Raw genomic sequence first — 16639 nt, forward strand, 5'->3', positions numbered from 1 at the left:
CTACCTGTTTTCCTTCAAACTAAAACTTAGTTCACTAAGATAGAATTTATTCGCCACTGGCATATTTCTGATTTGTATTATATTGTCTATTAGTACTCACGTGAGTACACATAGAATTCTGGTAACTTGAAACCTAGTTACATCAGTACAAGGTGCATCTCTATATAGCAGGAAATTTGAAGGTGTTACCAGGGTTTAAAATGGTAGAAGGCTTAACAAAGACCTCTCTTGAACCTGGAGTGATCTGCCTATTGATGCTTCTTCTTTTTTATAGGTGAGGGACAGGTAGCAGAGTCTGGGAACAGTAGGGGGTGAATTTGAGGCTTTCAAATTGGAGAATGCCCCGTATGAGCGAAGGAAGATTTTGTTTGTGGTGTTTGTTTTTTGGTTGGTTTTTTGGTTGATTGTTTTGTTTGTTTGGGTGTTTTTACCTTGTTTAAACCTTGAAAGTTTAGCCCTGGAATTCTAGTTCATGTTTCTTAATTAAAAATAACTGTATTTAGAGAGCTTGGATGCGGGAGCTGAGATGATGGAAATTTTCTGGGTACTTAGAGATACATAGCAATGTAGCATTGAAGCTGTAGTGAGCAAACCTTTCACAGCATTTAGGCTTTTTATTCCTCACTGTTGGAGAACTGACCATAGTTTAGTTGAGAAGACACAACTGTGTGATCATGGTGCTTTTGAAGCAATTAGGATAGGTGGCTATTATGACTTTTCTAAAATTAATTTTATAAGGAGGGCAGTGAGGAAAATATCAGTGCTTAAAATTATGTGGTAGTACTTGGATTCAGTCCCAGTAATGGAGAGCAGGATTTGGCTCTTCTAATTTGCTTAGCATCTCTCTTTTCATGGCAACATAAACAACTGAGGGAGCATCCAAATTTATTGTTGAAGAAAAACAGCAAACTGAACCAACTTGCCAAATACCCAGATCCTTCAGGGACATTGAGATCTTCAGCCTTAGGCACACTCTACGGAATGGACATAACTCTTACTGCTTATGAACAAGAACTTCTGTATTATATTTTTCCAGATTTCTAAATGATGAACCCGAAAGTTTGGTCTCCCCACTCCTCTTCATTTGCTTTTATTAAGAATTGAAAGTAGAGACATCTTCCTACCACTAGCTACTGTTGTTTTCAAGAATGTTTTCTTATAAAATGGACATGCAAGTTGTAGGCTGAGACTAAGATTGTAGTATTGTAAATGCATCGTGCAACTTTTTATTTCAGAATGTGTCTGTCTATACACACATGATACATAAATGTATCTATACATTTAAATTTCTGTAACATCTGTAACAAAAGTAGCAAATTCTGAGATCTGTGCATACTAGGGAGTGAGGATACAAACAAAGCTGTCTTATCCTCCAAAATAAGGGAAAAGGATGCAGTCTGTGTACCAAACCAAAAGGGCATGAAGGGGTTACTTCACCTTAAGTTGCATGAGATTTCCGACATTGTCCTGCAATAACAATGCTTCCCACATGTCATTATCAGCTTGCTGAGGATATAGGCTGAATTCTGTTCTTTTTCATTGAAGACCAGCTTTAGTTTCTGGACAGGAAATAACATTGTCTAGCAAATCAAAATTATTGAATGGTTTTATGATTGCTGTAAATGTCTCCATCACAAGTTCTGTGTCAGTTCCCCATCTTTTATTTTTGTTCACTTGAATAGCATTTAATTTTCTTTCATTGGAATATGACATCAGTTAAGAATTTATGTGATACCTCTGTTGAAAGAAAGAAGAGGTGTGAATTGGCTTTTTCTTTGGTGAAACAAATTTTAGCTTTTTCAGATACTGTGGATCAGTGAGGAGGAGAGGATCTACCATGTAAGTAAGTGCGTTCTAATGAAGGTGTCTTCTGCCACTAATCCTCTTTCTTCTATTCCTTAGGTAATTTTTTAAGTGCACTTCACTTCGTGACAGTAATGCAGCTTTGATTTTGTGCCTTTTTCTTCTTCCATTCTAAGACCTTTAGAAAACTTGATATGCCTTTCTAATCCTGGAAGGAATTTAGCTGGAACAGGTTTTGTATAATATTGAGGAGGGGAAAAGCAGCGGCATGTTTTCCTCTAAAATGGTAACTGCATTCTCAACTTTGTAAGTTATAGCAGTGGTAGACCAGACTGTTTTAACTTCATCACCTAAAGATAACTAGCAGTACGTATATTTGGTTGGATCACTCAATATGGTGGAATATTTACTCTCCTTTTTCCATCAGTAATAATGAACTTGTTCTGTTCTATATTTTTAATTCCCTGTTTCTGCCCTTTTCTCCTTCCTTTTCTTTTCTAGGGTGTCAGTGGAGAAGTGGTCTTCACCACAAAGTTTGTTTTCAGAAAAGTGTGTTTGGTTTGGTAGATGGTGGATTGGTTGGTTTGTTTTTCTGCCTGTAAGCACTGAACAGGGTATGGGGTCCCCAGAGCATGCAGGCCACACCTGGGAGTAATGGCATTTTGCTGCAAACTTTCCGTCAGTGTTTTCAGGGTCTTCCTTTCGGTATTGTCCATCTGTATCATAGAAATGGAACATTTTGTGGTCTGAAGTTTTATTTGTAGCTGAGGCTACCTTCTGACTTCAGTGAGTAAATGAGATAACATTTAAGTTAGCATGGACTTTTTAATTAGTATGAAGCTTTCGTGCTTAAAGCTATACCATTAGCTGTACTGCATGATAATATGCAACTTACTGTCTTAAAAACATGAATCTGACTTGGAGCAGATTTCAGAAGCCAGAACAAGGGATGTAGTTAGGGGCAAAATCCCAACTGAACTGTGGCAAAGAAACTTTGAAGTAGGTTTATTTGCATCTATCCATCTCTGTATATTTTTAGTTAATTGCTTCTGTATATAATACAAGTACAATATTTAGATGTTAGAGCATCTGAAATACATACAGTATGATTGGATATAAACATGGATGCTATATCATAGCACTTGAAATCCTAGTATTCTTGGGATTTGTGTTATTTTATTTTATTTATAATGTCATAGCAGTCTCCATTAAGCTAGAAGGATCTGTCACATACATACCTCACCGATAGCAAGCTGCTGGCATTAGTGCATTTAGATTAGATAGACATTTGGAGCACTGTGGATAATAATGAACTGCTGTGCTCTATAGGATGCATCTAACATCTTATGCCCGAGAAGTTTGCAGTTATTTTCTAAACGCCATCAGCGCTAAAGACAAATCTAGGGATGAGAGGTGGAAATCCTTGTTTCACTGGGAGGCTTTCCTTAGTAACAAGGTTTATCTCCCAATTCCTCAGTTCCTAATTCAAGAGTCCTCTAAAAATTTGTGGTTCCACTTTAGTATTTCAAAGTCTGTTAAGAGTTGGACTTGACCACTGTAATAATTTTATTTACAAGTAGCAGCACCACATCCACCATTTATACTAATATATATTACTGCCATTAATGCTATTTTTAAAGAACATATGGTTTGGATTTGTTAAAGTTTACAGAACTGGGATCTATCCAGTAGTGTCTTTTTTTACTACAAAGTGGTAATAAATGCCTTGCAGGTTAGGATGTAATCTAAGGAATGCAACTGTATTGGAATAGTAGGCCTTTTTTTTTTTTCCCTTAAAAAAATCAGAGATAATTCTGTCCCGCTCTGAGAATTTATCCATCACAGTTCATTAATGCTACCAAGCCCTATTTTTAGCATTTCCATAGAGTTAGGAAATTAATGTATCCGTCTGGGCTGCAGAAACAAGAAACTTCCTCTAAGCGTGGTTTTGCTTTCAAGGCAAAAAATCTTGTCTCAGTGGGACAAGCAAAGCCTGCCTGTGCTGTTGACAGCTTTTTAAAGGAAAATGTTGCTGATGAAGCTAGAAATTTCTGTGGATAATTGCAAAATTTTCACTGTAATGTAAAAGGCGGTCTCTCTTGCAAAACTTACCAAACAAAAAATTTAAACAGCTTCTTGAAGAATGAAGAGGTCCTTTTCTATACCTTTCTATAGTAAATGCTGTTTGTGCTTAAAAAACTGTTTTTTAAAGTTGATGCCTTGCATCGAAATGCTGCCCTGCCCCACTGCATCAAAAAAGGGAGCTGGGAGCAAAAGGGAGATAAAGTGAGAATAAAAAGAGAAGCTGGAGGAAGAGTGTGTCACCTCACATGAAACTAATGAATGAGGATGAAATGCTGCAATGTGTTAGCTTTCAAAAAGCTGTATTTCAAACACTAACTGCTTCATCTCTAAGTAGAGCACTCAACAACATCACAAAAATAGCCAATGAATAAGAAAATGGTGATGGGAAATGGCATCATTCCCTTCCTTTCTTATCCCCTGTGTTTCCATTTAAACCTCATGCAGAGGGTTTGTTACTCTGCCAAGGAAAAGCATTGCCCTTGACTTCTTTTCCAAAACAGCAAAAAGGAACGGCTTGTTCAGTGTTACATCCAGGTACACCCCATCTTCCTTCTGTGCTGCAGGATCTTCTGCCTGATCTGTTTCATCACTGGTCAGTTTGAAAAGGGCTTTATTTATTACCTGTAAGGCAAAACATACAAGTAACTCTAGAGTCACCAGAGCATGATAGTGAAGAGACAAATAGGAGTCTGAGTGAATTATAAAGCACATGAAGCAATCAATAACTTAGATCAACTGTAAGCAGCACATTACACTCCATGGATGCTTAAAAAGATGCTGGAGTACTTGTTCTGTAACATGAGAAAAAGCTGTACAACTGCTTGTACACTTGGTTGGTAAGTAATCCTGTTACCCTTGTGTCATGGTTTAACCCCAGCCGCCACCTAAGTACCACACAGCTGTTCACTCATTCCTTCCCTGACTTAGCAACAACTAAAACACCAGTGTATTATCAACACTTTCCTCATACTAAATCCAAAACATAGCACTAACCAGAAGAAAATTAACTACCAGCCAAAACCAGGACATCTTGAAGCCCCTGACAGAACTTCCAAGGGTGGGGCACTAAAATTCTAAAAATAAAATTAAAGGTACTCAGATTATACTTCTGGAATGTAATATGCCTTCTTTTTGTGAATTAAGCTCTCCCTTCTTCCCCTTGAGGCTTGAACTCTGGAGCCTTCTTCAGGTGAGGCTGTGGGCTGCATGCATCTCTGTGTTTGTGATTTCTGGGAGTAGTCCCTAAGTGATGGAGGATTACCGTCAACAGCCCAGTAGCTGCATCCTCTACTATGTGCTCCAGCTGTTTGAACTGGAGGTAGTACTGAATGCAGTCTAATTTCTATGTACAGGGCCTAGAGCACTCAGATCTTGAATATGCTGTACGCTGTAGTGATGAAATTTAAGCAGTTTAGGGCAAACCTATTGCTGCTGATAAATTAATCTAAGGAATATCTGCATCTTTCAGTCATACTGCAAGTCTCCTACTAAATATGTCCCCCACATGGGTCTGACTGCTTTGTTCTAGGTAAATTTATTCAGTTTATGAGGCTAAAACTGTGCAGGAAGCATGCTTTTTTTTTTAGTGCCAGTAAGAGGTACTGTACCTTTCCAATTGTTAGATTGGTGTTGCTTATTTTACTGAAATCTGCCCCCTTCCCCAGCAGTGCCGGCAGTTCCATATCTGCAAGAAGCTCCTGTAGGTCAGAGCTGTCTTCTATTCTTAACGCCGGCAGCGTTAATTTAATTTCTCTGCAGAAAAGAGCGGGAAAGAGAGAGGCAAGTGAGTGCTTGTTCTCCACTGTGAAAGCATGGTGTTTGGGCAGTCCTGAGGAATGGGTGGAAGCTGTGAAAACAGCTGCAAGAAGTGCTTTGTATGTGGGGACAGACACCAATGGGTGCCTTGTTACTATTTCCAAGTGTGAACTCACCCTGACTTCACCCTGGGTACTCTATTAAAGCCCAGATCATACCACTTCATGGGTCAGCTCTGCAAAGGTACTTGCTTGTTTCCTGGAAATACCCCAGGTAAAAGGCCCCACCAAAGTTGAGCTCCCTTGAAGTGCGGCCTTAGGGTTTGCAGGGTTTTCTCTTTGTGTTCGGTAGTAAACTCTCCCTGGCTGGATCCAACCCCTGTCAGCAAGCAGGCAGGCCTGTGTGGTGGACCCCAAACCCGTTCATCCCTACCTTGGGGACAGCCGCTGAAGCCAGGCTGAGGACTGCCATGTCAGCTCAGACTCCACGTGCTCCAGGTCACTGCCATTGATGGGCTGCAGCAGCACCAGCAGTGCCGTCTTGCTGATGGGGACTTCCACCACAGAGAAAGTCCCACTGGCATCAGTTTTGTGCTGGAATGTCCCCATGATGGACAACATAGGGACCAAGACATTTGTGTTTGAATCCATCCAGAACTCCTGAGGCTCTTTCAGCTGGAAGGCTTGCTTAACCTTCACTGAAAAACAGATTGAGAAAGAAGAAATTGATTCTTCTTTTTCTTCCCTCCTCCCCTCTGCCCCTTAGCTGGCATATATGTTTGTTTAAAAACAACACACTGTGCCTTAGAGAAGGACTGTGAGTATAAAATCACATTTAACTACTGTAAACATATGTATCCTCCCTTTAATATGTCTTCTGGTGCATCACAGCACAGGGACCCACTGTGACCAAAGCTGCTGTATTTCTACTGGCTTTGTGGCCTTTCTTGGGCACAGTGTTTCTGCTTGCTTGGCTGTCTGCTTCCTCGCAGGCTGCCACGTGGCCCCTCGAGGGCTCAGAGGCCTGTGCGGAGGGTCTGCACAGGATTTCCTGTCCATCCCTCAAGCAGTGATGATGGCACGTTTGGAAGCACATCCATCAGGGCCAGCCCTTGCTGCAGGAGCACCCTCAGGCAGCGTGGTGGACTTGGGAGAGGGAAGACAGCACAAATTCTGCCTGAGGTCTCACCCTTCACAATCTTACAAACCAATGGGGAAGGTTGTAAGCATAACACCAAAATGTTGGTTGAGCCAAGGAGGTTGAACATTTACTAAACCTTAACAGAAGCTTCTTTCCTGGTTCACTAGTATGGGAAACCTCGCTCTTGCCTCCCACTATTTCTATGCAGCTTTGCATTTCAACATGTTATCTGCTCACAGCCATAGATCTGTGCTGCTGCCCAGTTAGGCAGATAATCCTGTAAGCATTGAAGAAACAACTGGTGTCAGCGAGGGGGCGAAGATCAGAAATCTCAGAATTGTTTGGTGGAATTAGGGAATTAGGAAAACAGATGTATATTTAGTAATAAAGAAAGGAACTCCTTACATTAATGTAATTAATATTGGTACATTAATTAAAATAGGAGCTGGTCCAGCTGTACTGTTAACTAATCTATTCTCCAATAAATCCAGATAAATGCTGCACCCTAACATATTTAATAGGTGGTAAGTGGTTTTGCATAGGAACACTTGCCTCTTAAATGAGCTTGCATGAAAAGAACATTTAGACACCTTTACCTACTCTAACTTCACCAAAAGAAGCAGCAGGTAGAGATGGGAAAAGTGTAAGCAAAACAAAGAATAAAGAAGTAGAGATGTTCACCTGTAATTGCTTTTAAGTAATCTTGGGAAAATATTGCAGAATTGCAAAGCTCTGCTACTGAATTTGGGACTGAGTCCCTTAACATTGTGCCAGTTGAGAACAATGGATAATCAGCACCCCTGCTTTTGAAATGGCTCCCTGCTAGGTGAGGGTCTGGACATCTGTGCTCTCAAATGTATAACTGGGTGGTGCAAACTCTCCTGAAAGTGCTCTAAAAGATGTTAAGATCTTAATATGACTGTTTCCTTCTATAGAAGGTGATAGCTGACACATTGGAAGAAATGGTTTCTTACAGTGAGATCTCTCGCATCAGGACATCGAAGAAGCCTTGGGTTTGGGCAACCATTCAGCAACCATATTGAAGCAGAAAAGAAATGTGTCTACACTGTAGGGAAGATAACTGAAGTGGAAAAGGCTGTCAGTCACAGAGCAAAGATGTAGCTTGGGAGGGTAAAAGAGTACTTTGCAGTACTAACTTGGGAGTACAGAAAAGAAACATTGGACCTCTCTGCTTCAGGTGATGATCTCCATGTTCTGTAATATAGGCTTCATGCTGGCCTGACAAGCCTAAAGAGAGGATGACTTTCTGTGAAAAGTTATGGCTTCTTACTTAGAAGCAAAAAAAAAAGCAAAAAGCATCTTAACAAATTTCTAGTTAAAACTGAAGCTGTTGAGGATTATCTGTTAAAAACAGTTTAACCAGCAGAAGGTAGAGGTGCTTAAGATTGTGAAGACCCACGGTGCTATTTTTATACATTGCTTTGTAATTCTTTTGTAACTAAAAGGAAAAACCCAAACAACTAAACACAAAGTCTATCAGTGAAACTTGTGCCTGATGTTCTGCATTGGATTCTAAATGGCAGGCCCTGCTCAGCAGCAAGTCTACAAATATGAAAAAAACTGTGTGCAAGTGAAGAACAGATGAGACCACTGGAACATTTAGCTGTTGTCTTATATGCATTTCTGTCACTTCATTGATACTGTGGCTGTTAATAGCATCTCAGGAGCATATATCGTGTTTCAGAGAAAAAAAACTTAGTTTTTCCTTTCTGCAGCTATAGGGACAGATATCGAGTGTAACGGCATTGGCTGTCATGGTTGCCCCTTCACAACCAAAAGACAAAGAAAATGCTGAAGTCATCTCCTGTGTTTATTAGAAAAGAGTCACTTAACTAATTAATTTGTTCTTTCTCTATCCCATGTGTGGAGACTGTACATCTCAAGTGCACCCTTCTCAGAGAAAGAAGGTAGTAGAGCTGAGCCAGTGACTCAGACCCTCAAGCATGTGTTCCTAAGCTAATAAAAATTGCAAGTTTCCAATACAGAAGAAGACAAAAAAAATTTCTGCTAAAGGAAAACTGATCTTATTACCACATTCAAGTCTGTAACACAAGAATTATTTTTGCAGTATCATCTCTATGCTCGACCTTACACTGAAGACAAAGCTGATGTTCACAGCTCCCTGAGGAGCTGGGATCAAGTAAAGACAGCACCCGTGAAAGGCAAAGAAAACCTGATATCCAGTTTAGAGGTAGGAAGATGGAGGCATGAAAGGATTTCATGGGCACCACAACTCTACCTTTAAGAGTAGAGGCCCACTCAGAAACTTAGGGCTCACTGCAAGTTTATTTGAGATACTGTCACAGGGTAGGTAAGCTGTCTAAACTGTGTGGTCTCTGGTACTGCATTGAGTCACAAGGATATTGGAAAGCATCTCCACTCAGAAGAGAAGGCTCAGTTGTAGTGCAGAGAAATTTCTGGGACAGCAGCATGGAATGACCCTAGGTGACTAAGGTATTGCCTTATTTCTTCCAGGTTTGTATATTCTTCCTCGCTTCCATAACTGATAGCTTGTTTTGTTGCTTCCTGAGCAAGATGTTGCCTCCAGACCTCTATGTTTAATAGCCATTAGACAAGTCATGTCCATTATATTTTTTAGCCTTTCTTGTATCTACCTCTGGCCTTCTACCCCCAGCTCCCCTGTGGAAATACAGGTTCTCGGGAAAAGTATTTCTTTGGCTTCCTTTAAAGCTACTTCCTGATCATTTTTGATGGAGGTCTCTCATGACTTTTAGTTCCTTTGCAGTCAGAAATGCTGCACAATTGTCTCTCATGCACCTTCCCACACCTTTCCTAATCCTTAGCTTCCTGGACAAGGAAAATTTCTGCAACACCATCTCCCTCCACCTCCTTCCCATTGCCCTTGCTGGCTTGTGGCAGAGTGCAGGCAGGACCCCCAGCACAGTGGTGGGGAGCAGTGGTCCAGCATTTCATCTGAGCCCTTCCCTTTCACCACTGGCCAGGAGTGGCCTTGCTTCTTTCCTGGCAGCAGGGCCACACTGCCTGCCCTTCACCCTGCCTGCTCCCAAAATAAGCAGTGCTGCCTCATACCTGCCAAGCAGACGTCCACCGCAAACAGCAGGTCTGCAGATGGATCGATATCTGTCAGTAAGCACTTGCTTTGGCCCTCGCTTTTGGCCTCCACAAAGGCATTTATTTGTTTTGCTGCCTCACTTGGATTTGTGAAGTCAACAGCTCGGGCGTAGAAAGCATCAGCAGAGTGGAGCAAGTCCTGCATGAACAGTTCAAATAAAGGTATTCCAGGGGCAGAGAACAGGCAGAGTGTCTTGGAAAAGAGCAGCTCCTCGTCTCTACTCTTCATGAGGCTTTCGATTGTCCTCAGGCTGGAAAGGAAATTGCTTCCTACTGCCCTGGAAGTGCAGTCAGGGTTTCCAGAGGGGGGAACAAGTCCCAGCAAACCCTGCAAATCAAGTGCTGTTTGGTTTGAGGCACCCAGGTAGAAAGACACCAAGGAACTGTAAAGACTGGTTGGGGACAGAAGCACATTTTGGCCCTGCCGCGCTTTCCGCAGCATGCTGTAAAACCGCACTCCCAGGATGTACACCAAGTCCTTCATGTAGCCTGGTTCCTCCTTCCCCCAGCTATTTAGGCTCGGGGGTTCCAACGTGTCCTTGTCATTCAAGTCATCTTCGTAGGCAGGTGTGGTTTGAGACTCAATGGAGACGGGGACAATAGTTTTCATCTTTCCCTCCTGAACCAATTTTTCTGGCTTGTCACAGTCACTCTCGTTGAAAGAAAACAAATTGAAAGGGTGGACGTAGACCCTGTCACAAGTCACCAGGGTAAGGCAAGCCAACAAACAGAGAAGATCTGCTACCAGATTCATGTTGGAAAATTGCCTCCACGGTGTCTGCTGAAAGAAAAACTGAGGAGAAAAGAAGATTGGTCAGCCTGTTTTAAGTACAGTCTCTTAATCACAGGATGAGGTGTTAGTGCTGCATTGGACTTACAAAGGTGGGAATTTCAGTATTTAGTGGTGGCTGGTCTGACTCTGTTCCCTGAAAAGCCCAGGATGAGACGGACACCAGTTTCAATGGCAGCAGGTGGGGAAATGCTAAGCGCAGATGTGACTCCATTACCCACTGCAGTACCCCAACAATTTAGCATGGCAAGCAATATGGTTGCACAGGCTAGTTAGACCTGCAAACTAGAGCACGCTAGTTCTGCAAAACATTATAATAATGCAACAACATTTGTTCCTGGGACCTGGTCAGAGCTATCTCTGCAAACTGCCACACTGAGTCTTGCTGACACATGGACAGGCTAAGCCATTTCCTTGCTGTTATGCAGGAAGTGGGTTTGGAAACCAGTTCTCTTAAGGTCCAAACATGGAACAATCCTCTTTTGTATGTCTAGTCAGCAAAATACTTGGCACTAATAGAGCATGTTACATTTTCATAGCCCAGTGCAAACATTCATTCTAGCTTCTAGGCAAACACACTCCAGGCTCCCTTATACAGATGTGCTAACACTGAAACCATTTTCATAACACCTTTTATATCTGAGTACAGAGTTAGAAGGGGTAAGCTGAGTTTAACTCTGCTGTACACACAGTCTTCTCCTGTGGTAAAAGAGCACCTGCTGCTCTTGTTTTTCCTGACAAGAAGCAGAGATTTTCACTGTATGTGGATGTCACTGGTGTTTTGGCACAAAGGATCTAGTGCATATTGGGAATGAGAAAGTCATAGGTCCACATAAACAGACACACAGAGGTATACCCACTGACAAATTTTACATTTTTAGAATTCTCACTTTTCCTATATCTATTTTTTTGATAACTAACAGTTCTGCAGTAGCATTCTTGGATTTCCAGTATATGACTTTTAATTTCTGTATTTGAAATCCAAATATGTTGAAAATTATGCATCTATAACACTTATCATTGGCCAAAATTCTGTTATTCAGAGCTGTATTTTTATTCTACTATTAATTTCTTGTTCATTGCAGCTCTGTTCACCTTCTTCAGCCCTTTCCAATTTCTGCAGAGCTCATTGAATGGACAGAATGCTATAAGCCTTGTGAGCACCGAAGCTCTGCTCTCTGCTTGCGTTCTCCAAGACATTTCAAGTCACACCAGTCTGTCAGATATTGTAATTCCAGTAGCCTTCTGAGAGGACACAGAGCAATGTCTGTCTCACCGGCACTTTAATTTACACAGGGTAGAAGTGTTTGGGTTTAAATCCAGCCAAAGACCCGGCACTTTCCCAGCCTGATTTACAATGTATAAACATATTAATTCCCTTGAGGGGTCCCCAAGTGTTTTATGCCTAATAATACTCCAGTTTGCAGTATCACTACTCTCTTGCTCCTCCAAAAACTGAGATGTGCAGATGCTTGACAACTAGACATACCTTGCAAAGTATGTATGCCTGCTCATGTGCACATCTACATTCTCAGTCTTTAGACTCTTCTAACAGCTTGGTTTGAAAATGGAGTTTCTGCTGCTGTGATGTCTAAGCGTCTTCCTAGAGAGTGCCTGCACATAAGGCCTGAAACTGTTTGCTCCCCAGAGGCATGAAGGGGAGGACCTGCTGTAGATCTCTGGCCCTGTGCCTTCATCCAAGGATTGTTCTACCCCATTGTGTCCCACCTCATCCTCTAAATTATTTTACAGGCAGCACAGTTCTGCTGCTGTTCCCTCTGCTCCCTGTCCTCTCTTTGCCTCCCCAGCCCTGCTGGCAGCAGGTGACCAGTTAAAAAATTATCTTTGGAGATGCCTTCCCAACTTCATTTTCACAGACAGCCCATCCACTGTGCTGGTGAATTTCTAGACTATGTGATACATTTTTGATATTGGGACAGCTCGGGAAAATGAACCAAAAAGCCACAGATTAGAAGCACTGTCCACACTGTTCTCTCCATATACAATTCTTTTGAGGCATTTCCTAATCCTTCCTGCAGCAGCAGGGAGGGTCACTCTGTGCCACCCAGGCAGGCTGTGCCATTACGTGCCACTGGTGCCCAGCGGTTACTTCCCTACAGCTGCCAGAGCCCCCAGTTCAGCTCTTTTCTCATGAGCAGAAGCAAGAGGAGCAGTTCTCACTGCCAGCACTTATGCTAAGAACCATCTGTGGAAAGTCTGCCTGGTTTATTTCCCTAAAGAAGACAGCCCCAAGCCCTTCAGAAAAGCATGAACACCTGAGCTGAAAATTAGCATTCCAAGAAAATCCAAGTGCTTACTTGCCTCTGTCCTGGTGTGTGAAGCCCTTCCACTGCCCCTCCGACACTGTAACCCCTCAGGCGAGCTCCCCACGGTACCTCTTCCCCCTGGGGTGGTGTGACTGCAGGTGGATTTATGCCCTTTCTACCGGAGGGCCCTTTCTACATGTCTGCAGCAGCATTGCGCAAAGCTACTTTACATCACAGGCTGGGGGGCTGAAAAAAGTGAGCTCAGGCCAGACAGGGCCCAATGAAACCTGAGCCCAGCTTAACACCAGCTGTGTAGAAAGTTCCAGGGATGGATACACAACCTTTAACCAGACCCAGCACATCTGTGTAGCCTGCAGTTACACATTTACTAAGACAGACACAGGCATTTTACTATGCAGAATAACTGATTACAGGAGCTGAAAATAGCTCATTTTATGCCAGACTGAAAGGAATGCAGATTTCTTTGTATGTATATTTGTTGTACAGTTGGACGAGATTTTTGTCTTCTTGGATAAAGCACCTTTAATCTCTACCTTGCAGCCTCGGTACCCATCAGTGTGTGAGGCATGTATGTTATTACAGAGTAAAGTGACTAAACTCTCCATTTTTACCCTTTCTTTCCCTCTTGATCTGTCCAGAATGTCAAAACTTTGTTCTTTTTCCTCTTCAAAACAAAATATGTTGGAAAGGAGACAAGAGCCAGATGGATAAGGTTGCCAGAGCTGGATCATAGAGATTTCATCCCTCTCAGTCTCAGCCTTCCAAGTCCTATTTGGCAAAAAGGGTGGGATTTAGAGATCTTTCTGCTGCTTTTGAAACTATCTTCCAATTTTGGTGTGCCCCTTCTTCCTCTTTAAGCAAATTAACACTGAATCAAAACAGGGATAATGTTTAGACGGTTACACTGGGTCTCGTTCAGTGCCCCTGTTATGCTTAGTAATTATAATTCCATGGCTCTAACAGGAGTAGGGCGGATTTGTCATCTATGCTTTGATTTTAGAGGGCCAGTCAGGCATGATTTGTACTGCAGTGCCCAGTTACATGTTGGGTTCAAGGAGAGAGGCTCTAGAGACTGATGTTTTCAGTGCACCTGGCCAGTGGAGCTGGTGGAGATGAAGGTAGAGACAGAGACAGCTGAGTCCTGCCAGCCCAAGGGCTGTGTGCCAGGTGCCTAATGCCAAAGAGATGGGAAATTTCAGTCTCTGCAGTCTTGCTTTTCATTTAAATAAACTGACTAGCTTTGCTCTAATGAGGTCTGAAAGTGGTTCTGAGCCCAGACTTGTATGAGATGCCATCATGCACTGAAGGCTTAAACAAACAGCTTGAAATATTCAAGGCGTTTTGTCCTCTTGCTGCCTGAGCATCTCAGTTAAATAAGCTTCTGGCTGCAGAACAGTCTCTGAGCATTTGTACCATCTCCAGACAGGTATAAAATGCATGCAGCTCATCTACGTATACAGACAATAGGAGAAGTAGTTCCTCTGTGAAAAATGCATTTTGTTCAGCTAAATGTTAAGAGAACAAGATATGTTTCAGGTTGCAATCCCCCTTCTTTCCTCTCTCCCCTAGAGAGTCCTTCCTGCAGGCAGGTTGGGGGAGACAGCTGGTCCCTTAGAGGCCAGGGGAGGTGTGGGTGGGACATGAGCACAGGCCAAATCTCTATCTCCAGCACCACCACCCATGTGGGTTGCCATGAGGCACTAGGCATCTGCAGCGTGCACAAATGGCCAGACAATGCCAGGTCTGTGAGCTACAGCTGATCTACTGTGTCCTCCTAGATGAGGCCTGAATACAGGGAAAAAGCAAACCCAGCCTGGCTGAGGGCACTCTCTATACTAAGGTTACTCTCTGTATTGAGGAAACACAAATGACGGCTGTTTCAGTGAAGGGCACTTTGTGTTCTGTAAAACTCTGAAAAGTATCCTTATTAAAAAGAATTATTGCCTTTGACTAATAAGCTACAAGTGATGCTAATAACATATAGTACAGCTGCCAGACTTACATGTTTGCTGTGGACAATAAACCCTGGAAGGGGAAGTCACAAAACATGCAGCCACTGTATTTTTTTTTCCCTGAAATCATTATGCCCCTGTGCTGTAGCACCCTTAGGGAGTGTTGTTCAGGTATCTCCTACTTCCAGCTCCCCTGCAGGTCATGACCAAGCTATGCTGCAGCTGGTGGTCTTCTTTTGCTATAGGTACCAGCCCTAAGTCAGGCATCCCTGGTTGCAGAGGATGTTGCCCTGCAGAAGAGGGGGAGCAGGAGGCACCTGAACAATAACTCCAGCATGGTGGTTTGGTGGCTCTGTCACACAAAACAAAGTTCAGTTTAGTTGAATGTTCTCAGGTTTTTCAGACAAGTTGACCTTTGGGTCTCTTCTGGTGTTTGCACACTCAGTTCTATTGTTTTCTGTCAGTAAAAAAATTGTCAATGCCCTTGAGAAGCACAGAATTCTATCTTCCCCACTCTTCCCTGCCCTCCTCCCCCCATCCATAAAGTCATCAAATTATAATACCCAGCTTTCTCCAGAAAAAAAATTTCATGAGGAAATATTCAGTGTCCTGGTTTCACCACAGTGCTCCTCCTGCTTCAGACCACCGGGAATTTGGCCGGCTTCAGTAATGAGGGAGAACCTTTGATTTCACCTTACGTTCACGCCCTACTACAAAGCTCAGACACAGCTCTCCCCTCATTTGCCAATCACTTATGCTCACTCAATTAATATTCCCCTATTAAGATGCATCACACACTAGCGCACTTCTTAGATCTTTGTCTTTTATCTTCTAACAGTTTCTACCAAAGGAGAAGGTTTCAGACTATGGAGAACATAGCCTGCCACACCCGCAACATATTTTCTCCTGGTAGTATGTAATTACAGTTAGTCTTTCATTTTACTTCTGAGCCATTTTTAAGCAGGAGTGCATGAGCATTATTCCAATTACTAGATGTGGATTCTGTTGTGAGGCTTTTTTCTTATTGAGTTGGCATGGTTTTAGGAATGAGTGTGCACTTAAAGATAAAGCTTCGACTTCAGAAAGAAGAGTCTCTATCCTGCCCTTCAGCTCTGTTGGCCAAGGATTTTGTCCCCTAAAGAGAGCTGTGCCAGAAAACCTGCTTTGGGCCAAACTTGGACAAAAAGCTTTCTGGCAAAAAGGAACCAAAGGTGAAAGAAAGGCTGTTCTTACAAGCATCCCCTGTGCAAAACTAACTCATGGCCCACACATTTCCTAATGAATCTCTCCCTGCAACAGCCACAATAAAGGTACAAAGAAACATAGACCACTCAAACCTGTTCTTCAGCGATGAGGTTCGTGCTCTCCTTTTGCCCCACTCTTTGCAATTTTGGAGGGGTACTCTGCTCCCCCTTTTATACCCACTCTTGCATAAGATGGGCCCGCCTCCCTCCCCCCCTCCTCTGCCCTCATTTCTCTTCAAAACCTGCCTCTGTTTTTCCTGCTTGTTATTCATGGTTGCTGCTGAGAGCCAGCAAAGAGGGGTGGAAAAACACTGGTGCTGTGGTTATGGGTTCCCTCGCAACTGTGCTCAAAGGGATCAGATCTCCTGGTCAGCCTTATTTTTCTGAAGTGCTAATGTGGAAGCATTTCCCTGCCTCAAGAAAATTTCTCGTGTATGGTGCTCTACTACTTCTTCCTGTATATACTGC

The 16639-nt window shown here is 42.7% G+C and overlaps 1 protein-coding gene across 4 annotated transcripts; it reads right to left on the reverse strand.

Moving 5' to 3' along the window:
- Positions 1-2782: 2782 nt before the first annotated feature.
- AGT (angiotensinogen) lies at positions 2783-16358 on the reverse strand. 4 transcript variants are annotated; one of them, XM_064648847.1, is made up of 5 exons: positions 16265-16358; positions 9856-10690; positions 6076-6340; positions 5496-5640; positions 2783-4509 (listed from the first exon to the last, which is right to left on the reverse strand). In XM_064648847.1, exons 2-5 carry the CDS (start codon positions 10649-10651, stop codon positions 4318-4320), a joined length of 1398 nt encoding a protein of 465 aa, XP_064504917.1. In that variant the 5' UTR covers positions 10652-10690; positions 16265-16358; the 3' UTR covers positions 2783-4317. The 4 variants fall into 4 exon arrangements, with proteins under 4 accessions (XP_064504917.1, XP_064504915.1, XP_064504916.1 ...); XM_064648845.1 differs by lacking the exon at positions 16265-16358 and adding an exon at positions 13587-13721; XM_064648846.1 differs by lacking the exon at positions 16265-16358 and adding an exon at positions 13010-13237.
- Positions 16359-16639: the final 281 nt, after the last annotated feature.

Source organism: Pseudopipra pipra, chromosome 3, assembly GCF_036250125.1.
Source record: "Pseudopipra pipra isolate bDixPip1 chromosome 3, bDixPip1.hap1, whole genome shotgun sequence".
NCBI lineage: Eukaryota > Metazoa > Chordata > Aves > Passeriformes > Pipridae > Pseudopipra > Pseudopipra pipra.

Excerpts from the sequence above, each read along its gene's own strand:
- AGT (XM_064648845.1), bottom strand. The coding sequence starts at position 13,706 with ATGATCCAGCTCTGGCAACCTTATCCATCTGGCTCTTGTCTCCTTTCC. Across the intron at positions 5,641-6,075 it reads CTTCAGCGGCTGTCCCCAAG|AGAAATTAAATTAACGCTGC; the intron begins GTAGGGATGAAC and ends TCTTTTCTGCAG. Across the intron at positions 4,510-5,495 it reads CCAATCTAACAATTGGAAAG|GTAATAAATAAAGCCCTTTT; the intron begins GTACAGTACCTC and ends TTTGCCTTACAG.